The 25,775-nt window shown below is 31.6% G+C and overlaps 1 protein-coding gene across 2 annotated transcripts in view; it reads left to right on the top strand.

The window, feature by feature from the left end:
• LOC139510074 (influenza virus NS1A-binding protein homolog A-like) overlaps window positions 1–15,653 on the top strand; it is a 38,378-nt gene extending 22,725 nt beyond the window's left edge. For both annotated transcript variants that reach the window (XM_071296306.1, XM_071296305.1), the window contains exons 5-12: window positions 3,725–3,853; window positions 4,431–4,549; window positions 5,435–5,551; window positions 8,045–8,408; window positions 10,860–11,105; window positions 11,860–11,985; window positions 12,840–13,013; window positions 13,419–15,653. In XM_071296306.1, coding sequence (XP_071152407.1) covers window positions 3,725–3,853; window positions 4,431–4,549; window positions 5,435–5,551; window positions 8,045–8,408; window positions 10,860–11,105; window positions 11,860–11,985; window positions 12,840–13,013; window positions 13,419–13,699 — 1,556 coding nt within the window. In that variant the 3' untranslated portion in view covers window positions 13,700–15,653. The remainder of the gene's footprint in view (window positions 1–3,724; window positions 3,854–4,430; window positions 4,550–5,434; window positions 5,552–8,044; window positions 8,409–10,859; window positions 11,106–11,859; window positions 11,986–12,839; window positions 13,014–13,418) is intronic.
• Window positions 15,654–25,775: the final 10,122 nt, after the last annotated feature.

Here is a 25,775-nt window from a genome sequence, read left to right as displayed (position 1 = left end):
CCCTAAACACACGAATGATGTTCACCAAAAACAAACTTTTTGACGGAAATGCATTTAACTCGAAAGTTGTCTATTAGTTGATGACCATTTTCTTCAAAAACAATGCTATTATCTCAATTATAATGCAATCAAAAGAAACCTTACATTTTGAATACATGTCTGTATTTCCAACCATCATTTGAGGAATTAATGATCTGATATTTGTATCAAAATTAACATTAAGAAAAATGCTCATTAGAAACATCAGTAAATATAAAGTATGAAGAAGGTTATCTCAAATAGCAAAAAAAAAACCATTAGAATGAATAAAGAAAGAGTTGAGCGATACATCCTCAGGGATGACGATATGTATAGGGGTTGACAGTGTTTTGTCATGATTACTTTTTCAGATGCATGAAAGCAATGATTGGAGTCAGGGATTAGGTATTGTGTTGTACAGTAATTATTATATGTACATATCAGTACAGTAGCTTTTACAAACCAGAAAAGTCTTTTTTAGATAAATCTATTGTAAATGCATTTAAAATAGATACATGTATTACTATTTATAGTTTCAACAGATCATTGAAAAAAAATCATGACATTTTTCATTGGTTTAGATCATGGAATCACTTTATACACCTTAGTTGTCACCTATTATGTGTAAAATAATTTAAAGTTTTACAATAAAAATCACAACCTTCTAGGACAAAGAAATAAAAAACTATTTTTAGTAGATTGCCATTGTATGAATGATATCAAATAAATGGGACATTGGTTAGGTTAATATTATTCTCCTAGTAATGTGCTATGGTATTGCATAATCATTGGCAAAACAAACATCCTTGGTCCATATTACTAATGTGTTGCAGTGCACATCTTTTCTTTACTAATAGTACGTGTTATTTTTTTTTAATTCATGGGTTTATTTTGGAATCTACCAACTATTTATATTACACAATGCTTCTTTTAAATTGGATCTATGTTATTTGAACTTTTAATTATAACTTCAAATTTCCTAACCATTTTAAGATAAAGCCATTGTTTTTGGCATAACGAAATCAATCACATTAAAAAAATACCTGGTTTAAATCACTAGAAAATTATGGGTTTTTTTTCTTTCTCTCAAGTAGATTTACTTGGCATTCATTATTTCCCCACTCTGAATCAAAACTTAGGTGGATAAAAATGCTTTTTTTCCATTTTCAAAAGTTTATACACTTTCTCTTATAAATTCTGTACTATATATGTAATATTGATGCTTGTATGACAGTATTATAGGGTTATTGCATGAATATTGGGGAATATTGTCCCAAGTAGAATTTTATATTGCACGAGCTAGCGAGTGCAATATATGTTCTACGAGGGACAATATTCATGCAATAACCCTTTTATTGTATAGCAATATAATATTTAAAAGTAAAAATTGGTTTAAACTAAGATTTTGTCGTTGATGACGTCATGAATTTTGAAGATTTATTGCACTAGTGCAATATTAGAATTTATCATATACTTAGACTAAATAACATATGATTTTTACTGTATGATAATAGCATTAAATCAACGTAAATTCCATATTTTTCGAATTGGTGCTTAGCGGGCTGATATGAAAAGTTTATCACATGCTTCGAGTGTTATCGCATGCCTTTCCGTAACGTTATCGCATGGCATTCCGGTGATACTCGGCAAATTCCGGAAAATATACCTCAATGCTACATTTTCACTAAAAAAACTTAAAAAGTAGTGTAAAATCTCAATTTTATTAACGAAACAATTATTTGGATACTGAAAGAAAATTTTTTTAAATAATAATAATAAAAAAAAAAAAAAATCAAATTATTAAATAAATGTGTTTTTTAAAAGTTTCAAACATAAATTAGAAAGTTACGTTAAAAAAGTTTACTTTTTCAAACAGTGTTCATTATGTATATTTTTGAATCGTTTCGTCCATATTAAAATGTTTTTTTCTGTTGAGGCATCTGATAGAAAGATTTCATATCGAATGTACTAAATTTGGGATCCGACGTCCGTGAACTTTTCACTCTCTGAACTTCTATTTGGGAACCACGTAAAAGGATCAATATATGAATCTGTTATTTTTCTCCATTGTTGAAGCATATGATAAAAAGATCATAACATGTAATTTTTCATATCGCATGTATTATCAGCCCTCGGTCAATATCAGCCCTCGAGCCATGCGGCTCTTGGGCTGATATTGAACCTAGGGCTGATAATACATGCGATATGAAAAATGCCATGTAATAATCTGATATTATTGCACGCTAACTTTTGGTTACGTTCTGTGGGAAATATTATATTGCTATACAATAATATAAGTTATATTGTTTGCTACTGACCCCTTACAGGTCCATAGTGGGTTCAAAAAATCCATAGGGGGTGAGGCCGGAGGCTGAACCCCCTATAGATTTTATTCACCCTCTATGGAACAGTAGGGGGTCAGTAGTTAACCGTATAATGAATTTATCGCACGCTGACCTTTTTCTGCTGCATTTTGTTGAAAAATAAACAATGAAACACAACAACATCAATAGATGACGTCACCATTAACGTGTCATGAACCACCTATGAAATTTACTAACCCTCTACGGTCTCATAGGGGGTCACCATGTGACGTCTTTAAACCAATCACAACGTGATAATTTACCTGCAGTGCGATAATATATAAAAGATATATTTTAACATTGGTTATCTACAATTTAAATAAGAAGAAGAGTTGCTTAGAAATTTTAAAGTACTTTCGTTTGCTATGCAAATATTATATATATATGATACACTGATAAATGTGGGACACATTTTTTTTCAAATGCCAATTTTGATTGAATTATTACCGAATAGTCTGAAGAAATAGTTGGTATACAAGCTGATAATGTATTATTTCAAAACAAACTATTCTCAAAAAATATTGGAAGTGAGGGTACAAAATGAAAAAAGTCAACTAACCCCATTACCTATATGAAAAAAGGCTGCATATTGATACCAACATTTCTGTGCTTCTATGATAAACAAAAATATATGTTTAGATATCTAAATTACAGTCCGTTATTACAAAAAAAGTCTTATTTAGAGATCTCACCATCAATTTATTGACTAAGTGTTCTGGAAAAAGATTTGAATTCTCATCCATTCTTGTTTAATAATTGAATTGCTTCAACTATTATAACTTTTTATTACATTGGTTGCAATATATTACATTGATTTCCCAGTTAGATAAAAACCGATAATTTCACATGTGAAATAAACGTGGTTATTTCACTCTCTGACGTCATACAACAATATGCGTTGTCAAGACGTCGATAACGTCGGATCAAAACAAATTGTCAATGCGTAGGAAAAAGATATAGTTCCTTACATTTTCTACATTAATTTCATAAAAAAGCCATTTGCCAATGTAATAAAAAGAATAACTAATCGCCGTATTTGAATATCAAAAATAAGACAACTTGTGACCGAACGCCGCTATGGATTAAACTCGTGCTGCGCACTCGTTTAATCCATGCGTCGTTCGGTCACGCGTTGTCTTATTTTTGATATTCAAATACGGCGATTAGTTATACTATAAGTATTGATAATATGCTGATTTCATGTTACCCGGTATATAAAAACCATGAAATTCAGTTCTGTCAATACAAAATGTTGAAAGTTTAATCTTTTGACTGAATATCTGTAATGTTGATAGTTTAATCTTCTTTACCGAGTATCTATAATGTAGTTTGTTCATTTTCAGGTGTACGTAGATTTGCTGTGGATGATGATCTGAGGGAAAAAACAGACCTTTTTATCCAAAACAACATTAATACTGTGACGTGTAGTAAACTGTTCTTTGGTCTGTCAACAGTACTGGTAGAAATTATTGGTACGTACAAACACTTCTTTTAGTTTAAATGCTGAAAAAATAATTAACCTCAAGAACAGAAATACATGTTTTGGCAGGTAAAACTTATTGTTTGTAGACCTGCTACTTTTCAAGAGTATTCAGATTGAAACAATAATTGATATTACAAAATGTGTTTTGTGTCTGGGGGTAAAGGTTGTATCATGCTATCAAAATCCTATTAGGACTGTCTAGGTAGTGATATTTTCTAGACCACATCACTACCTTTTGAGAGCACAAAAACACATACCGGTAGTGCATTGTGGTGTACTCAATATTCTTGACATCCTTTCCATGTACATGTCAAGCAATTTACCAATGAAATATGCACTGAGATATTCGAACTACAAATAATGATCTTCAATTCAAAATATTCACGTCAATTCCTTAAAACAATAAAACAATTAAAGTTCCATCTGCAAAATGAATGCAATCTTTACCTTCCAGTGTTCACAAGCATTTCAGTTTGGTGTATCATCTTTCTGCATGCCAAAAATGTTATTTTCATTTGACAAGTTCTTTAACTTAGACAGAACCCTTGGAATTTTTTACTAAACAGGTGCAGATGAGGAATTGATAGAGCCCAGTAACAGTCATCACATGGCAGAGTTAGTACTAAATTGGGCCAGAGATAGCATAGATACAGAAAAACCCAGGCTAGATAACTTGTTGGAACAGGTAATAATAGGTTTCATAATGAGTGAAAAGTGGATATTGCTTTAAATCAACTCCAATTTAATTACAATTTAATAATAATAGAACTTCAATGAGTCTATTATTACTATTCAAATTAGATAGCAAGAGTTGATAAACCTATTTCTCTTATGGTCAACACTATCATGTGTTGAATTAAAAATATAGCGAATCGTTGATCTAGTCGTTTGCACATACCAGTTTGACGTCATATGTCCTTTTCCAATGTCAAAGTTTAACATCAGACATTTTTAAACTGTTTGTACGATTCAGAATGTAATAAAATTTGACAAAAAGAAGATTTTCAGATGAATAGTGTTGAGTGTTTTGTAAATTATTAAAGAAATCACATATGTTCATTTCCATGGAAGAAATGTACATCAACCTAACCTTTGAAAGTTATCAATGACCTAAAAGAGCCAATGGAAATGGTGTAATATCGTCTCATCTTGCTGAGATAACCAATCAGATTAATGCATATTTTCATATCACTTTTTCGTATCTCACAATGCAGTGTGATACAAGAAATATCTTGTATTATCCCATGCAGGTTAAATGTTATATATATCTCATTTCTGGTTCTTCTGCAAAAAAGGATATATGTTGTTTTGTGGTCAAAGGGGCTTTGCTAACATTATTACATACAGTTTAAAATTTCAAATGATAATAGAGCTATTAAACAGTCCACATTTTGTATAGAGATGGCTTATGGTGTGGAGTTTCCATTTCACATATATTTCAGCTGTCCTTGTCCTCATTTACATAGTTCAGAAACATTACGAAAATCCATATTATTTTCTTTTTCTAGGTTAATATATTATATTTGTTTATAGGTTAATATATTATATTTGTATTATTTTGTTTTTATAGGTTAATATATTATATTTGAACAAAGACAACACTCTGACAGACTTTAAGGACATTAATGATGAAAGGACGAAAGAAGAAGATGATGTTCGTGAATATAAATGTATTAAGAAAAGACACGTAAGTTTGTTTATTATTTTAGCAAATATCAGTCTTATCTTCTTGGCCCACTGCAGTAATACCAAGGCTTCCAAAACGGTCATATATTCCGGACATTTGTATAATGTCCGGTAAAAGTCCGGCTGGGCAAAGCATGAAAAGGTCATCTACTTTTTGTTTTCATGGCTTTAAGAGACGGTCATTTTAACATAATTTTGACCAACATTTTGCCTTTAACAGCCACACATTTCCGGTCATAGAAGTGACATGATGATTAATTACTATCAAAACAACCCCTAGTTCAATACTTTCTAATTTTAATCAGGGCTAATTAGTTGTTGGACAGCTGAAATCTACCTGTACAGGTGACAGGTAAACTATTTTCAGTACTGGACATCATATAAATTGTTCGGTCTATTCAAAGTTATTTTCTTACATTTCAGCGATTTGATTTAGTCCAAATAATTAAAATTATAAGAAATACGTTAATAAACATGATTTGATGAAAAATTTTAAAGGTTTTTAATGAAAAATCGTCAGAACTACATTGTACGAACTAGAACACATGTGCGCATGTGCCTAGGTGGGAAATTTAATTATGCATCTTACATTTCTTCAAAAATGCTAAAATTATCATTGATACCTGTATCTAACGTTAATAACAAGTATTTTGTTGAAAAAATAGCGTGGAAAGAACTTCGATCAGTCATACTTTGTAAATGTACACAGGTTTTACGAATCCGTTTCTGGTCAATGTTTTACCATTGTCAAGTCAACATCCGGTTTTGAAAAATGTGATTTAAAAACGAAAGTAAAGTTTTTGACAACATCATTGTACACAAATAAAGAGTCTAAGGCAGATATGAGCCCGTTGATGTGCACTCTTCGAGTGATGCACTGCCAATTTAACCGTTTACATCAGAACATCAAACACACATCAAAGTAGTTTAATATTGTTATTGGGATACGATTGCTTTCAAGCAATCTGTAGACTTATACCAGTGGCTCAGGACAATGCCCTCACGTCAACCGTTTTATTTTAAACATTAAGGACCATCTCAGATTCTTAGGATTGTCTTGGTTTAAAAGGTAAAAACAAACAAAGGGATTGAACTTAAACAACTTTCCTATAATGTTCTTTTCATAATCTTCATGTTTGATATTTTTCCTTGACTTATATGCGTGTTTTTAACAACACGGAAAATCAGAATTAAGTAGTATTTATATTTAGAGTTTTTATAAATTTAGAAACACGTCAGAGGGAATTCCCCAGTTGTGATAAAAATGCTTGAGTTCTCTGAATTCCGATAAATCTATTTCTGTCATATAAGAACTGAAGTGGAGTTTTTCGTTATATGTCACCGTTATTAAACTGATATTTGATATTGTACTTCCATGAAAAAAAAATAGAGAACCATGTAGGTTTAATATACGTTCTTACTACAGGGTTTGTTTAGGTAATTATGCGTATAGTTTTCTTGACTTCAAGGTGTACTAGGTAAAATGGTTGCTCTGGATTCCCCGCTCAATTGATTAATTTATACTCATGGGATCCTTTCTATGTATGTCTGCTATTGAGGGTAATTGTTGTTGCATGATTATAAATCATATGCATCATCTTAATTAAAATAAATAGTCCACATCGTAAAAGTTACTTTCAACACCCCTTCAGGCGAAATGGAGTCTTCCATATTATCGTTTCGAGTTGTCTCCCTTCCGGAAGTCACTTCCATGAATTCTGAATCAAAACAACACGTTGAAAAAATTAACTCATTCTGTCAATAAACGTCGTATTATATTAAAAACGATCCCAATTTAAACCGAGGAATGTGTACGGAAAGGAGTCATGATCACTGACCCAAAGGAAATTAAATATCTAAAGAGTTAGGAATGGGGTTCCTCCTAGAATTAACGTAGGAAAATAGGTGAAAAGATACGAAGTGAAATACTTCTCTCACTCTGAGTCTCAGTGACTGCTGTGGAAAGTAAACTTGGAATTGATAGTACAAAAATAAAACACAATAGGCCTAAGTACATTGTTCATACACTTTTAACCGGGATTGGCTATTTTGTAACTATTCAGATTACATAAATTACATTTTACATGTGCAGTTGAATTAGTTGTGAAAATAATATTATCCAGCTACATGTATACATGTGTCAATGAAAACAATGGCAATCGTATCCCTCAGAGCAATCTGCTCTTTGATTTTTAATCTAATGTCAATCATTGGGATGGCCATTTGATAACCATAATTGTCTTTTGTGACTTAGTCTTCAGGGATGAAAATCGGGATCAGATATAAAATGTTGGGCTGGCTCAAATATTTTTTGGAAGCCCTGAGTATTACCTATACTTTTTGATCCTTATTTTAAAGGTCACCTGTTTTGTAAGATCAGATTTGTCTGACCCTGAAGGTGATCTTTATACACAGGTTTGACTGTAATTATGTCTATATGTACTTAAACATCAACATGACTTGTGAATGAGATATAAGTGTTTGTACTTTTTAGGAAACACCACAGAAAGACCCAGTTGCCAATGTAAACAGTCCAATGAATGGAACTGTTCTGAAATTTAACATTAATCCTGAAAACCCGATCTCACCTAAAGAATGGTTAGTAATAGCTGATTACCAAACCAAAGATAAAACTTTTATGTCCTTGTGTATGCTGAATGGGGACTTGGCTGTTTTATCTATACATTGTCGAACAAAGGCACACAGTCCACCAGACAGTGGATCAGAAGCACCTGACTCGCCCACCACTAATGGTATGACCTTGGAAAGAGCCGTGTCCTTGACACCATTAGCATCAATGACAGTACCGCGATGTGGATTCGGTTTGAAGGTTGTGAATAACAAGCTATTTGCCTGTGGTAAGCGTAATTTATTCTATTAATATATCAATGTTTTGAACATGTCAGTGGCAACAATTTTATAGTTCACCTGGCTGAAAGATATTATCTCCATGACAACAGTTCAAACCTCACTTTAACAAAAAACAAATATCTATGAATGCCATTTTGTGTAATCTGCACCTGACAGTTCAATAAGCTACCACTTTGGGACAGTTTTTACACAGACCTATATTTGATACTTTTTACTTAAAATTAACATATGGACCATAATTTGGTATTCGGCCTTTGGTTTCTTTTTGTATCCTTTTTTATAAGTTCTAAAGCTTTAACTTTTATTCTGTGGGTTGTGTTGGTGTTAGAATAGTATTAATGGAACAATTGAGTTTTTCGAGAAAAAAATAATACATTTTGATTCACCGTTTACGTGACAGGAAACCAAACAGGAAACCAATCTTTACTTTCTTTATTTTGCACAATATATTTCAAAAGACATAAATGAACACCATTACTGGTGTTACTTGCTTCATGTTAATATTTAAAATCTATTCTCTATGTTAAATTAAAAAAATTTTATACGTGACAGGAAACCATAAGAAACCGAAAGCATTTTTTTAGTTTTATTTTATTGCAAAATCTGCTTAAAATAATCTGAACAGTTTACTTTTTCTTAAAATCCATCTTAAATGTAACAGTATTATAAAACTCCTAAATATGTGCTTGTTTTGAAAACAATTAGTAGAGTGGGGTGCTCATTTTCGCCGGGGACACAATTTCGCCGTTTAAGGATTTTGAGGTGTAAAAACTTCAAAGGATGGCTGAAATGGAAGAAATGTATCCGTAAATTATATTTTTATAACAAATATAATATTTTTTTAAACTGAGACAAAATTGCGGCTCCTACTGAAAATGACCGAAAAACGGACAACGATTTTCGGACAATTTCCTGAATAAAAAACACGATTTCAAAGAAGTATTTCTGAGTAAATATTTGACTGAATGCCCTAATTTTGAATTCTTTATACCTTTGAAATGTCTGCTATTCATCTATAATGCAATTGATTTGATAAAAATTGTTAAAAGCTGCGGTTATTTTGTTTTAAATAGATGTGTAAAAACGGCGAATATGTGTCCCCCATTGACAAAACATCCGGAAATTTCAAACACCCTTTAATCTAACTTTTCAGATGATTTTCTTAAAACAAACCGGTTTTCAAGCTTAAGTATATTTTGCATTTGAAGTTATCTTCATATAGAAATATCAGTATACTTCAAAAACATTTAGACCTGAACATAAACTGTAGAAAACATGGAAAGATGTGGCGAAAATGAGCACCCCACTCTACAAATCATTCAGAAATTTCCATATTTTCTTTATTGATACAGGATACCATAATCGTTGTATCTTGATGTTTTAGCCAAAAAAATGTATTTATATTTGGTTTTGAAATTCCAGTTATATACAATTTATTCCAAATCATTGGCAATGTAAAATTCTTTAAATCCAGTAAAGAAAAAAACTTTGAACTTGGAATTAAAATCTTTAAAATAGGCACCATGTGATATTTGTGACCTGTACACGATCTACATGGTTTCCACATTTTAACCTACTTTAGTGGGCTAAAATCAATAAAGTACTTCCTTTCAAGTCATGCATGGTAAAAGTTTACTTCTAATTTGACAAGTTTATTGCATTTATGAAAAGTGTTTGCAGAACATGATTAAAAAAAAAAAATTATAAATTGTGACAAAGATACCAACTTTGTACATTCCAAGTGTAACGGTATATTAACATGTATTTTTTATTAAATTATCTTTATTCACCTAAAATATCCAGTAATATTTACTGCTGAAGCAAAATCAATTCAACGAGCATCGGCACAATGATAAGAAACGTAATGTCGATTGAATTTTTTGTTTATTTCAAATTCTCTCTAGGGGAGAGTAGAAATCACCTTTATTTTAATAGAAATAATAGCATTTGATGGTGGAGAAACAACTTCTCTCACAAAAATACAATATTTTATCACTTTTCTATCGTTATCGGAAACGGTCCCAATACCAAATTATGGTCCATATATATTATCTGTAAGGTTAGTATACTGCTTTATTGTTACTTTCATATCATAAAAAGACATCTGATACCATATATTTCAACTTCTTTGCAATTAACATAATGCAAAACTTTTTTTTTTAAATGGAGATTAAAATTTAGAATAGTTGTTTTGTTTGAGATCTTCTCTCTGGCTTGGTGTATAGATTCAACTGATAAATCTGGTCCCTCTAGCTTTGATTTAGCCTCAGTCAACTTTGTCATTACTATGACTTTTTGTCTGTATTAGATCACTTGAGGTGGAACTACTATGATGAATCAATGGTATTTGGTATGCAGTTGGTAGCTATAAGGGCATTCTATCTTGTGCACACATATTCTTGTTTACCTAATAAGGTTTTTTGGATCTCATTCAACAGGTGGCTATGACAGAGGAGAATGTATGAAATCAACAGAGTTCTACGATTCACAGACAAACAAATGGATTCCAGCTGCAGATATGTCTGTCCCTAGAGGGCGCTTTTCTACCGAAAATGTTCAAGATGAAATATATGCTGTTGGTGGATCGAATGGTCAAATAGAACAGAAGACAGTAGAATGTTATAATTATGAGACAAATAAATGGTCAACAATATCTGAAGTGGCTAAAGCCAAAGTTTCTCAAGGTAAAAACTATGTCATTATAGTTAATTTGCACATCTAATTTACAAGGAGATTGTTTAGCCATGTAGCTCAGTCATGGTGTTCATTGACTTTGAATGTTTGCATAACTTGTGTAAGATGTAAGGTATTGCTATTTTGATATTAACATTTGCATAATCAAAATTACAAAAAGGCGAGACATATCTCTGTGGTAACAGTTTATTATGTCAATTTTAAGCAGGTGACAAAAAGTGATTAAAGAAATTGAGACAAACATCATCTTGTTGACAGTCTTGTAAACTTGTACCATTTTTCAGATATGAGTGTCTTTTCTGCTCTCATTAGTGATGGCATATTCAGCTAGTAAAAACTGTTGGTTGTGAGGAAAAGAATGTAAATAAGAGAAGGAATTCAAAAACATATAAAAAGCATTATCTATGAGTGCTGTTTTTAAAAAAAAACATTTGTAGACAGCCTGTGTCTCTAATTAAAAACATACAGTAATATCAAAACAAGTACATGTAGTCTCTTTAATACTGAAATAGTCCTCTTTTCTAATCCTTTGTTTGTCTCGTTTCCATGAATCCTTTTAAGCTCACCTTGTATCACTTTGCATCCCTCAATGTCCATTAATTATTATAAAGTTCATTGCCTCTGAAACTAGTCAGCCAAATTTTATCAAACTTAGCAAAAATCATCAAGGGTGTATTAAGTTTAAAACATGTGTTTGATATTTATATAAGAGTAATATAAATTTATATCTGTGGTCAATTTCAGCATTGGTATGTGTAGATAACAAGTTATATTGTATTGGAGGTTGTGTGGGACCTAAAAGTGTCCCTGACTGTGAAGTTTACGATCCAGAGTCAAAAAGTTGGTCTAAAATAGCACCATTAAATACAGGTAAATATTATCTATTAATATGTATTATATCCTAAATGTTGGTGGTCACCTAAACTATCAATAATTTGAATCTTATTCCAATTAATGGTAAAATTAACTAATTATACCCTCATTATATTGCAATCAGCCTGTCCACTTGTACTACAGATATTTCCGTCAAAATTTTCTCATGTCCTTCTGAAGAAATAGACTGAGTACTTGATAAGCACCCTGAAAGTAATGAGTTAAACCAAGCAAATTATCAATCTATTGGACATCATGGTTGTACAATACTTTAAATTAACTTTCAAAGTGCTGAATGGAATATAAAAAAAGTTGTCACAAATGTTTCCAATACATGTACTACTTATTATGATAACTGCATGTTCTGTCAGCATCTTGGCAGTGATGGGGCTTAAAGATTTTCGGATCATTCAGACACCTACTACTTCCTGATTTCAGATATTTGGAATAATAAGTAGGGTAGGCTCATCAGAAAAAGGCTTGCATTGTTGTAACTAGTATTATTCTTTTTTTCTTTCCTATAACAGTTTTTCCACAGCAGATTTCAGAAATTGTAAGTAGTATTTGATTTTGGTGGGTTGATATGTCTTAATTGTGCCAAAAAAATCAGGTAATGAACCGATTGCAACCAAAATATGGTAAGACCATGATGGCATAAAAATATTTTAAGATTTTATCAAAAGACCATCAAGGCAATGCAGTTGTAATAATACCAAAAAATAAGTTTATACCCAAATGTATTTTCTATGTCTGTACATTATTGCAAAACTACCTAATAACCTAATCTTTTACCTTAAAAATAAATAGTAATAAAAACTTGAGTATTTAACCAATTTGCATTATATTTGTAGGACGGTACCAGATCGCAGCATGCTATCACAAAGGTCTTATCTATGCCATTGGAGGTACCGATGGTTGGAATGTTCTAGGAATTACTGAGGTTTATGATATTAAAACAGATAAATGGGTGATGGGACCAAGTTTAAATGTGGTTCGCAGAGGTGCTGGTTGTGATATAGTCAATGGTAAATATAGCTGTTATCAAACCATAAGTTTTGATGTATTCAATCGTTAATATTACTTATATCAGACCAAAAGTTAATATCTTATAGATTGTAAAAAGTTGCTTATAACTTGAGGATAAATTTCTCATAGTAAGAATTACAAACCTTATTGAAACAGTTCATTTACTGAAGCGAGATTTGCAAAAGTGGTGTGCAAATTATTTTCTTTTTTTACAATTGTGAAAAAACATAGTTTTTTGTAACCCAGGGTTTTGATAGATCATTGATAAAGTTTCTACTATACCAACCGGTATATTAATATCATGATCTTCAAAGACTTTCAACATAAAATTCAATCATAACTGCTTAAACAGATAAGGCCTTTTAGTCAATGTACTTTTGTTTATGCTTATAATTTATTTTTAGGTAAAATACATGTAGTTGGTGGAAGTGATGGATCTAATAGTCTGAAATCTGTGGAGATTCTGGACAACAACAACTTTATTCTTGGAAGTACAATGAGTATAGGTAGAGCCAATGTGGGCGTGGTCAGTTTTAACAATCGACTTTATGCTGTTGGAGGTTTTAGTGGCAAAAAATTCCTTGATACATTTGAATACCTTGACCCAAAATCAGAAGAATGGTGCAGTTATGTTCCCGCAGAAGAGGTTCAGAAAGCAATGAAAAATGGAAACGCTTCAACTTAAACAGTTATTAATTTGATATTTTTTTGTTGGGATCTCTAGTCCAGATGATTTCACATGTATTATCAACCTGAAGACATACTTCTAAAGCCGGTGAAATATTTTCCTTAATATTCCTAGTTTCCCCAATTCATGCCAGTTGTCTCCCATGTATTATCTTACAAGAGTTATCTGTCCTTTGGGGATATATCTTTTATATTCTGAATGTTATCATGCATTTTGGTCCATTGTTTTTTTGCCATGAAAGAAAATTACATATGTGAAAGGTTCTGCATGGGAATGTTATTAATGATAAAAAGTAACTTGGGAAGTATTTAAGTAAAGACAATAAGAAAAAATCCTAGGCAGCTGTTTCAAAAATATATTCTATTAATGATAATAACTGTTGCTACACAAATACCAAAATAGGGAATACAATGTTTCAAGAGATAATTGATAACCTTTATTAAAGGGAGCAAATTTTATAATATATAGTTTTCTCCTTAGACTGTTCTATGAACTATTCATGTTTTGTGAAAAGTTGGCTATAACATAGGGATAAATTTCTCAAATAATGAATTATAGACCTTAATAAAACAGTTTTCAGGTGGTTTTTTTTTTAAATATGAAGGTTTCTCATTAATCAGTCTTATCAAATTACATTCCTAAACATTATCATGACCATGACTGAAACTATTTTTTTTTATAAATCATGAATTGTGCATCAAAATTTAAAAGAGTAGATCGGGGAAATCAATTGGTTCTTATTTTAATCATCTTCAAAATTTAAATTCATGAATTGCCAGAGTTACATACGGTACACAAGTTTTGTATTTGAATATGTGGTATATATTTTTTCTTACTTGAATGGTGTCTAAATATAAGTCTGTGGTTCCCTCTAAATCACTCCCCTTATTGACTACACCCTGACACCAGTGTTACTAGTCTGTGGTTCCCTCTAAATCGCCCCCCTTATTGACTACACGCTGACACCAGTGTTACTAGTCTGTGGTTCCCTCTAAATCACTCCCCTTATTGACTACACCCTGACACCAGTGTTTGACAGTTACTTCCTCATTTACAGGGTATACAGTATTATATTTAATAAATCATCATATTTCTAATACATAGTGCTATTTTAAAACAAAGTAAGAATTGTTTTGATTATTTTAATTCTTTCCACTGTTTTTTATATTTCTACAATCAACAATTTGCTCAAATTTTGGTCATTTTGATTATTTTCTATTTATAATTTGTTTGCCAACATGGCGTTGTATAACAGATATTTTGAAGTGAGAAGTTTATAATTTTGTTTTGTTTTCTTGAAGTGCTAAATAGATTATTTTGGTATTACTGCTAGGTGTTTGTTTTCTAAATTGCAGTAACTTCAGCAGTTGTAAATTGGTATATTTTCATGTTTAACAACTTTGAATATCAGTGAGGTTCTTCAAGGTCGTTGAACACCCCTTACATCTTCAAGGTCGTTGAACACCCCTGACATCATGGAATTGAATTATATTGACCTCATCATTTCTTGGTATTTATTGTCAGTTTTGCAGAAAACAATATAGATTTTTCAGCATATTATTTCTGTTGCTGTTATTTATACAAATTATCTAAAGCATTCTTATAAAATATGTTTATAGATGTAAAATAATGTCATAACTAAGTAAATTATATATTTAAATCAAATATTGCATGTGTCAGAATTTTTCATCGAAATGAATTTTGTACCAGACCAGTCAAAGGCATTTGTTGTGTTAGAGTAGTATAAATGCCAAGGAAATATGTTATTTTCTTTATTAGACATTATATTAAGGCATGTCTGTGTCTATAACTCAGAATATTCGTAAAGGAAGGAGGTTAAGTTATAAAGATGTATGTACAGATGGCCATGATTATTCATGGAAAGGTTGAAGTCTATAAGCAATTTTTGTATTCAATTTTGCTTTAAAAAAGTTAAGAGCAGTGCATGAGTTTAAGATTTATGTTTTGTTCAGATAAAAAAAATCACTGTTGAAAAGATTGTAGCTGAATTCTTCTTTACTTTAAGATTTAAGAGTAGTAAATGTATAATTTTTTCTAAATCATCAAAATATCAAATTATACATTGTTTGCAATTGTAACTAGACTGTGCTAGAGTTAATCAAATTGTGAACAATGTAATCTGACCCATAACGAGATGTGAACTATACAACAGACAGATGTTTTTAAAGAAGTTGAATGTTAAATAGACTAATCTAAAGAATAATTGTCTTTTTTATTATAAATTTAAAAGAAAAAGGTACCAGTACATGGTACCAGTGATAAAGGATGTAATCATGTTAGAAGATGATTTGAACAACTGTAAATAATTTTTGATTGGTTTAACCATTTCTAGAATTATGAATTAATTGTATATAGATCTGTTGAAACATTTTGTTAAACAATTTGAAAATATTTATTTGTACTAATTGATGATTTCATAATTTTCCAATGAATTTATGGTGAGACATCCAAATGCATGTTTGGTCCCCTATCAGCAAAGCAAGGGAAATTACAACTTATAGTTTTTTCTCTCATTCTTTTACAATTTTTTTACAGTTTTTATACGACCGCAAATTTTGAAAAAATTTTCGTCGTATATTGCTATCACGTTGGCGTCGGCGTCGTCGTCGTCGTCGTCGTCCGGCGTCCGAATACTTTTAGTTTTCGCACTGTAACTTTAGTAAAAGTGAATAGAAATCTATGAAATTTTAACACAAGGTTTATGACCATAAAAGGAAGGTTGGTATTGATTTTGGGAGTTTTGGTCCCAACATTTTAGGAATAAGGGGCCAAAAATGGCCCAAATAAGCATTTTCTTGGTTTTCGCACCATAACTTTAGTTTAAGTTAATAGAAATCTATGAAATTTTGACACAAGGTTTATGACCACAAAAGAAAGATTGGGATTGATTTTGGGAGTTTTGGTTTCAATAGTTTAGGAATAAGGGGCCAATAAAGGGCCCAAATAAGCATTTTTCTTGGTTTTTGCACAATAACCTTAGGTTAAGTAAATAGAAATCTATGAAATTTAAACACAATGTTTATGACCACAAAAGGAAGGTTGGTATTGATTTTGGGAGTTTAGGACCCAACAGTTTAGGAATTAGGGGCCAAAAAGGGACCCAAATAAGCATTTTTCTTGGTTTTCGCACTATAATGTTAGTATAAGTAAATACAAATCTATGAAATTTAAACACAAGGCTTATGACCATAAAAGGAAGGTTGGTATTGATTTTGGGAGTTTTGGTCCCAACAGTTTAGGAAAAAGGGGCCCAAAGGGTCCAAAATTAAACTTTGTTTGATTTCATCAAAATTGAATAATTGGGGTTCTTTGATATGCCGAATCTAACTGTATATGTAGATTCTCAACTTTTGGTCCCGTTTTCAAATTGGTCTACATTAAGGTCCAAAGGGTCCAAAATTAAACTTAGTTTGATTTTGACAAAAAATGAATCGGTTGGGTTCTTTGATATGTTGAATCTAAAAATGTACTTAGATTCTTGATTATTGAAGTTTTTTGGTCCAGTTTTCAAATTGGTCTACATTAAGGTCCAAAGGGTCCAAAATTAAACTATGTTTGATTTCATCAAAAATTGAATCCTTGGGGTTCTTTGATATGCCAAATCTAACTGTGTATGTAGATTCTTCATTTTTGGTCCTGTTTTCAAATTTCAAATTCTACATTAAAGTCCAAAGGGTCCAAAATTAAACTAAGTTTGATTTTAACAAAAATTGAATTCTTGGGCCTCTTTGATATGCTGAATCTAAACATGTACTTAGATTTTTGATTATGGGCCCAGTTTTCAAGTTGGTCCAAATCAGGATCTAAAATTATTATATTAAGTATTGTGCAATAGCAAGTCTTTTCAATTGCACAGTATTGTGCAATGGCAAGAAATATCTAATTGCACAATATTGTGAAATAGCAAATTTTTTTTTAATTAGAGTTATCTTTCTTTGTCCAGAATAGTAAGCAAGAAATATCCTATTGCACAATATTGTGCAATAGCAAGAATTTTTTTTAATTGGAGTTATCTTTCTTTGTCCAGAATCAACTTAAATCTTTGTTATATACAATATACAATGTATATACACTTTTTACTACCAACTGATAAATTTAAATAATCTTTACCATTCAGTGATAACAAGCAGTTTTTTTACATCTTAATATTTTATGATGTATTTAAATGAGTAGTTATTGTTGCAAACTCCATTAGAAATTTGAATTGATATCAGTTTTGAAAAAGGGAAACGGGGATGTGAAAAAAAAGGGGGGGGGGTTAAATTTTTCTCATTTCAGATTTCATAAATAAAAAGAAAATTTCTTCAAACATTTTTTTGAGAGGATTAATATTCAACAGCATAGTGATTTGCTCAAAGGCAAAAAAAACCTTTTAAGTTCATTAGACCACATTCATTCTGTGTCAGAAACCTATGCTGTGTCAACTATTTAATTTTAGATTTAAAAAGTTTGAAGAAGAAATCTTTAATTGATTTGTAAAATCTTGGCATTTGTTTTGTGTAAAAAAAAACCATGTAATGTCAAAAATTTGATCACAATCCAAATTCAGGGCTGTATCATGCTTGAATGTTTTGTCCATACTTGCCCCAACTGTTCAGGGTTCGACCTCTGCGGTCGTATAGAGCTGCGCCCTGCGGAGCACCTGGTTTGTCAATTGTCTTGTTATATATAAGAAGAAATAGATAAAATTGTTAGTGTGAAATTTTTTTCATTGAATTATGTCCATTGATTAAGAATGACTCTCTATAATCAAAGGTAAATATTTTTATTTGATCTGTTGAAACTTTTAGAATTATGTCTTTTGGACTTTAAGATTTATATAAAAATAAAAGATGTCTTCAGATATTGCTTTGATTGGTAGGGGACATGTTTTGCTCAGAAATTTAATTATTTATTAGGACTTATACATACAAAACAATAATTTATATCAGAAAGATAAATCAAATTTAAAAAGAATGAAATAACAGTTTCATTAGTCATTATTGTGTTACATAGGGGATTTCCTCATACAAAGAAACAAAATATTGTAATTTTATTTTTTATTCCAAATTTAAATAACTGTATTCATTTTGTACATTGTTCAGTTTCCATAATTTGTGTATGAAAAGATATTATAAGGCCATTGTAAAAATTGTTCCGTTTTTCAAGCCCATGTATGTAATTTTGTATCTGTAACATTTGAAAAATGCAACGTTAAGAGAATTAAGAATATGTATTTTGATTGGTTTATTTAATAAAATACTGACCATAATTATTCCAGACAGTCCAGGGTATATGTTTCCTATATTTGTTACAATAAATAAAAGTTTACTGAATATGCGTTTTGTGTTTTGAATTATAAACTAATATTTGAGGTTTATGGTTATGTTTTATGTCACTGAATATGTTGTGAAGTGTAGTGGTTTAGTAACTGACTGAAAGACTGAAAGGGGGGGGGGGGGTACCAATAAAATCAAAAGCTCAAACATATCTTTGTAATCAAGCAAATGGAAAACAACTGTCACATTCCTCACTTGGTACAGATATTTCCTTATGTAAAAATTAGTGGATTAAACCTGGTTTTATAGATAACTAAACCGCACACTGGCATGACAGTCCCATAAACTTCTGTTATATTGCCATCGATGTGTGAGCGGCACAAACAGACATAGTAGGTAAAATTTTATAAAATTTAGTACAGCAGTCAACATTGTGTTATAACCACTATTATAAGAAATAACCATTTCAACAAAGAAAAACAAAATTGCATGTAGACATAAAGTACATATTAGCAAAAATGAAAGACACAATTGACAGCCTTTGATGATATTATCACATCAGTGGTCTAGTGATAGTGTGGTTAAATTGAGGGCTAGAGGTGGTTAAGAACCCCTGCCAGGTCAAATTAGTCTGGAAAATTGGAACTTTCTTTGATATGCATGCAGCTGCAAAGACTGGTCTGATCAGAGTCAAAATACCAGGATAGTGTATCTTACTGCACACTTTGGAATCAAGCTAAGTTTGTTGCCTTGTATAAAGCTGGTTCTTTTTCAAATTATATTAAGATATATGGGAAAAGTTATTATTTAAAAACCTGTATATCCGAGAGACCTGCATAATACATCAGCTAGCTTTATTGTATAATTAGTTGTTTGGTGCTGTATTCAAAGGGACAAAATGTGGTTTGGATTTTCACAAAACTGACAGAAAATTGCAGAATAGCAAGTGAAGATATTCAGTGTGTAAATCATCTTCTATGTCAAAAGTCTATCGTACATCTGTAGTCAAATACTTCTATTATGGACTTTAGCATAATCCACAATATTAGTTGATAAGTGACTTCAGTTTACCATTGAAAGTAAAGTAAAATAATATAAAGATGAGAGATCTTGTCGTGCAAAAGAGAGGCAAAAAATACCAAAGGGATATTCAAGCTCATACATGGAGGTCAAAAATAAACTGACAACACCATGGCTAAAAAGACATACAACAGTACACAAAACACAACATAGAAGGACTCCGCAACATGAACCCCATTCTATACTGGGGATGCATCTTTAGTGCTTCAGAAAAGTTAGCAGATCCTGCTTCACAATACGGCACCTGTTGTGTTGCTCATGTTAGTACAGACTCAGTACAATCTTATTAAAATAAGTTCACATCACTTGCTCCACGATTTTTTATATGTCGCCGTATATAAAAAATCGAGGAGCAAGTGATGTGAACTTATTTTAATAAGATTGGACCAGTAATAAGTCTATTTCAGTTGATCACATTCTTCGGAAAATGGAATGGGATTTTAAATCCGACAATTGGAACTTATCCACTATTATCTGTGTACTGGATACTCTATAATGGTCAACACATTTGTGATGGAGTCTGTAAAATCTAGGCAGAGATGATTTTAACTTCATCACTTGGAACTCCTACTTCTAAATAATACAAATGTGACATATATACTGTACATAGCATATCCTATTTTCATCTTGAAAAAATAGAAAATGGTGCTTCTTTAAAATGTAGGGCCAGATGTCTTCTGGTTGTTTTGTTGAAAGATTGTTCAAATTCTTTTCTAAGGCTTGTGTCTCTTCTCCACAAGGATGAAGTCATGTACAGTGAGTAACAGTTATGACGGGGAAATAGACTACAGAACTTAACCATAAATGCACAAATTGATGGACTTCTAGTATGCTACCACAAATAGACTACTACTATTTAACCACAAGTCGACTGTTACTATTTAACCACAAGTAGATTGCTAGTATTTAACCACAAGTAGACTACTAGTCTAGTATTTAACCACAAGTAAACTGCTAGTATTTAACCACAAGTAGACTACTAGTCTAGTATTTAACCACAAGTTGACTACTAGTCTAGTATTTAACCACAAGTAAACTGCTAGTATTTAACCACAAGTAGACTGCTAATATTTAACCATAAGTAGACTTCTGGTATTAAACCACAAGTTTAACCATAAGTAGACTACTAGTATTTACCCATAACTTTAGACTACCAGTATTTAACCACAAGTAGACCTTTAACCATAAGTAGACTACTTGTATTCAACCACAAGTAGACTTTTAACCATAAGTAGACCACAAGTAGACTACTAGTATTTCCAACACAAGTAAACTTTTAACCATAAGTAGACTACTAGTATGTAATCATAAGTAGACTACTAGTATTTACCCATAACTTTAGACTACCAGTATTTAACCACAAGTATACTTTTAACCATAAGTAGACTACTAGTATTCAACCACAAGTAAACTTTTGATCATAAGTAGGCCACAAGTAGACTACTAGTATTTCCAACACAAGTAAACTTTTAACCATAAGTAGACTACTAGTATTAAATCATAAATAGACTACTAGTATTTAATCATAAGTAGACTACTCGTATTCAACCACAAGTAGACTACCAGTATTTAATCATAAGTAGACTACTATTATTTGATCATAAGATGACTACTAGTATTTAATCATAAGTAGACTACTAGTATTTAATCATAAGTAGACTACTAGTATTTAATCATAAAAAGACTACTAGTATTCAACCACAAGTAGACTACTAGTATTTAACCATAAGTAGACTACTAGTATTTAGTCATAAGTAGACTACTAGTATTTAATCATAAGTAGACTACTAGTATTCAACAACAAGTAGACTACTAGTATTTAACAACAAGTAGACTACTAGTATTTAATCATAAGTAGACTACTAGTATTTAATCATAAGTAGACTACTAGTATTTAATCATAAGTAGACCACTAGTATTTAATCATAAGTTGACTACTAGTATTTAATCATAAGTAGACTACTAGTATTCAACCACAAGTAGACTATTCGTATTTAACATAAGTAGACTACTTGTATTTAACCATAAGTATACTACTAGTATTTAACCATAAGTAGACTACTAGTATTTAATCATAAGTAGACCACTAGTATTCAACCACAAGTAGACTACTAGTATTTAATCATAAGTAGACTACTAGTATTTAATCACAAGTAGACTACTAGTATTTAACCATAAGTAGACTACTAGTATTTAATCATAAGTAGACTACTAGTATTTAATCATAAGTAGACTACTAGTAGCTGACCTTTTGCTTTTAGTGTATATAAAATACTGTCATTGATAAATTAAAAATAATAAACTAATGTCATATTAATTGTAATTCACCTGTATCCGAAAGTACCAACGCTAATTATACATGAAGTTTCAAATGTCAAATGTTTGTTGAACTTTCACGAAGAGGTAGCAATCCACTTTGAGAAAAAAATGTGTTCCAAAACACTAATCCTTTCCAAAGTGTTAATCTTGAGCAATAATATGGAATACAAGTCGTACACAAAGAACTTGATCACATTGTGTTCATTACACACAATGCTATTTTTCTGTGTCTTTTTAGAATGTTCCTGACACAAAACCGCTTTTCAAATGAGTAAAATCTATTGTAAAATTGAGAATAAAAATGGGGATTGTGTCAAAGAGAAAACAACCCGACCATAGAGTATACAACAGCCGAAGGCCACCAATAGGTCTTCAATGCAGCGATTAACTTCCGCACGCGGAGGCGTCCTTCAGCTGGCCCCTAAACAAATATGTATACTAGTTCAGTAATAATGGGCGTCATACTAAACTCCGAATTATACACAAGAAACTAAAATTAAATGCATACAAGACTAACAAAGGCCAGAGGCCCTGACTTGGGACAGGCGCAAAAATGCGGCGGGGTTAAACATGTTTTTTTTTTTATATTTCAACCCTCCCCCTATACCTCTAGCCAATGTAGAAAAAACAAACGCACAATACGCATATTAAACTCAATTTAAGAGAATTTCGAGTCCGATGTCAGAATAGTTAACAAAAGAAAATAAACAAAATGACAATGTATCAATAATCAAAGTCGTTTACTTGTAAAGAGAATGATGTTGATCAATAGGGACTCTAAAAACATATCCAAAAGAAAAAATAGGCTATAACAAAGGCAAAAATATCCTGTTTTAGGAAAAGAACAATTATACATGGTAAAATATCTAAGAAACGGTTCTCGAAAAATGTGACCATTAATGTGCTTGTTTTTGGTTTTTCATTGACGACATATTTGTTTTGTTTCAAAAACGTTCTCTCCAAATATAGACAAAACCAAAAGTGTTCCTTTTTTGGCTGATCTCTTTCTTAATTCGTACGAGGCAAGCTTCATATATTATGTGCTACTCAAACAGAATGAAAAGAAGCTAGTAATGAATACGATTCGCTAAATGGATTGTTTCATTTTACAGAATTTTTAAAACTCCAAGTTTGGTGATTTTACGGATCGCATATATTCCAATTGATAGAAACGCCCCTGGGCGTAGAATCAAATCTTTCGCCAATCGGAGCGATTCGAATAAAATGTTAAACCTTTTTTTTTGCTTAAAAAATGCTCTAATGTAACGGTACCTGACTTGGAGCATGTATATTTTATAGCTAAAAAGTAAGTGTTTAATTAATGAATATGAATTATTGCCATATGCAATACAATATTAGCAGATTACGATTGTTTTGTTCTTTTTAATAGGGGTTTGGGGGAGGGGGGTATAGTACGTACATTACGCACTCACCTGGACCCGCACCTGCTAACTTTCGCATGGAAATAAACACTGAGGGTTACTTGGGGACAACATAACAGATCATTTCAATTTTCCAACTTTTGTGAAATTTCCATTACTATGTAGAAACTTTTCATGCGCATTTGCTATATCCCACCTTCAGCATTATGTAAATGTATGCATGTGTCGGTTATGAAAGCTCAGAGAGCTTATGTTTATTTGTTATGTAACATGCCAACTATAAATAAAGCTTTGAATTGAATTGAACAGGTACAGTAACTTTATACGGAATTCATACCATAGTATTTCTTATATCACGAGAAATTTATGCATGTGTCGGTTATGAAAGCTCAGAGAGCTTATGTTTATTTGTTATGTAACATGCCAACTATAAATAAAGCTTTGAATTGAATTGAACAGGTACAGTAACTGTATACGGAATTCATACCATAGTATTTCTTATATCACGAGGAATTCATACCATAGTATTTCTTATATCACGAGAAACCCGACGGTGTCTTTATAAAAAGAGAACATGAGATGTGGTATGATTGCCAATACAAGAAACCAAAATGACACAGAAATTAACAACTATAGGTCACCGTACGGTCTTCATCGATGAGCAACGCCCATACCGCATAGTCAGATATAAAAGACCCCGAAATGACAATGTAAAACAATTCAAATTCAAATTAATGTGTTTTTGTTGTCGGATGAACTCCGATCAACTCCTTACTTTTTGTGAGTGATATGATTGATATATTTGGTACATGGGATCCATGAAAGGTCTACACGTCTCTTACACACGGTTCTTCCTCGACCGCATGTCGGCAATCAGTGATAAATGATTACTAACTTTTTTAGTAATAGGAAAACTCTATTTGGTATGTGCCGCAACAGACCCAGTTTGAATATATGCGTTTGTTTCACAGGCGCTATGAGGAATGTGCTGCCTTTGTTCTACATCATTTTTCGTGGTTTTTTTCCGAGTCTGAATTAAATTATTTTCACTTAATTAATTGATTATGATATTTATTCATATACGACAATACAATTACAAAAATGTACCTTAGATGGTTTGGGACCTGTCACCAGAGTATATATGAGGGCCTGGAGAGGGGTCCTTAACTTCTCTAATTTCTTTAAAAATAGAGTTTTTTAGTTGCGGATCCAGAACTTTACATAGGGGGGGCTGATAGACCCTAAAAGGGGGGCTCCAGTCATGCTCTAGTGATAAGATAAGATAAGAAATTTTATTTCAAGTCGGGTTACATTAAATACAAACATAAGCTCTGTAGAGCTTTTTGCCGACAGTGATTTCCTATATATAAAAACAGAAACTTGTATGTACACTATACATTTAAAATTATAAAATGGATAAAAGTAATATCTTATCAGTTGTTGAAATTTCTCTTAGCAAAGGAAAGTGAAAGGAACTACTAATCTGTACTAGTAATTGGTTAAATTTATGGACTAGTATGGTTTCATAATTAGTTTAAATATATGTAATTAAAATCTAAAATGGTAAGGGATACGAATAAAAAAGAAACTTGTAAAAATTAGTTTTGATTCCTGTTTCGGCACCAATTCTATTTTTCTCTGATTCATTATTTTCAAAGTTAAGGCCCATATGCATATCCAGGGGGTGGGGTGGGGGGCTTAGGGCCCGCCCCCTTTTGTGGGAAAAATTATGTTGATTCAATAGGGAATCAATGAATTGGAGACCCCCCCCCTCAGTCAGTGGGCCCCCTTACAAAACTGAAGTTCTGAATATCCGCCACAGAGGCCATTATCATGATTATTCTATATTCTATTTTGGTCAACCATATATGTATATGTCTCTGCTAGGACTTAACATTATAGTTACTATAAGGTTCTGGGGTTTGGGTTTATTATAGTTTGATTAATTGCTTTCTTCATTATTTATGAGAGCGTTGCAAAATCGGAAAAAGGCCGGAACATTGCCCGGTTTGT

Source organism: Mytilus edulis, chromosome 2, assembly GCF_963676685.1.
Source record: "Mytilus edulis chromosome 2, xbMytEdul2.2, whole genome shotgun sequence".
Lineage (NCBI taxonomy): Eukaryota > Metazoa > Mollusca > Bivalvia > Mytilida > Mytilidae > Mytilus > Mytilus edulis.
The sequence above is the reverse complement of the archived record's forward strand: the minus strand, read 5'-3'. Positions and strand labels throughout refer to the sequence as shown.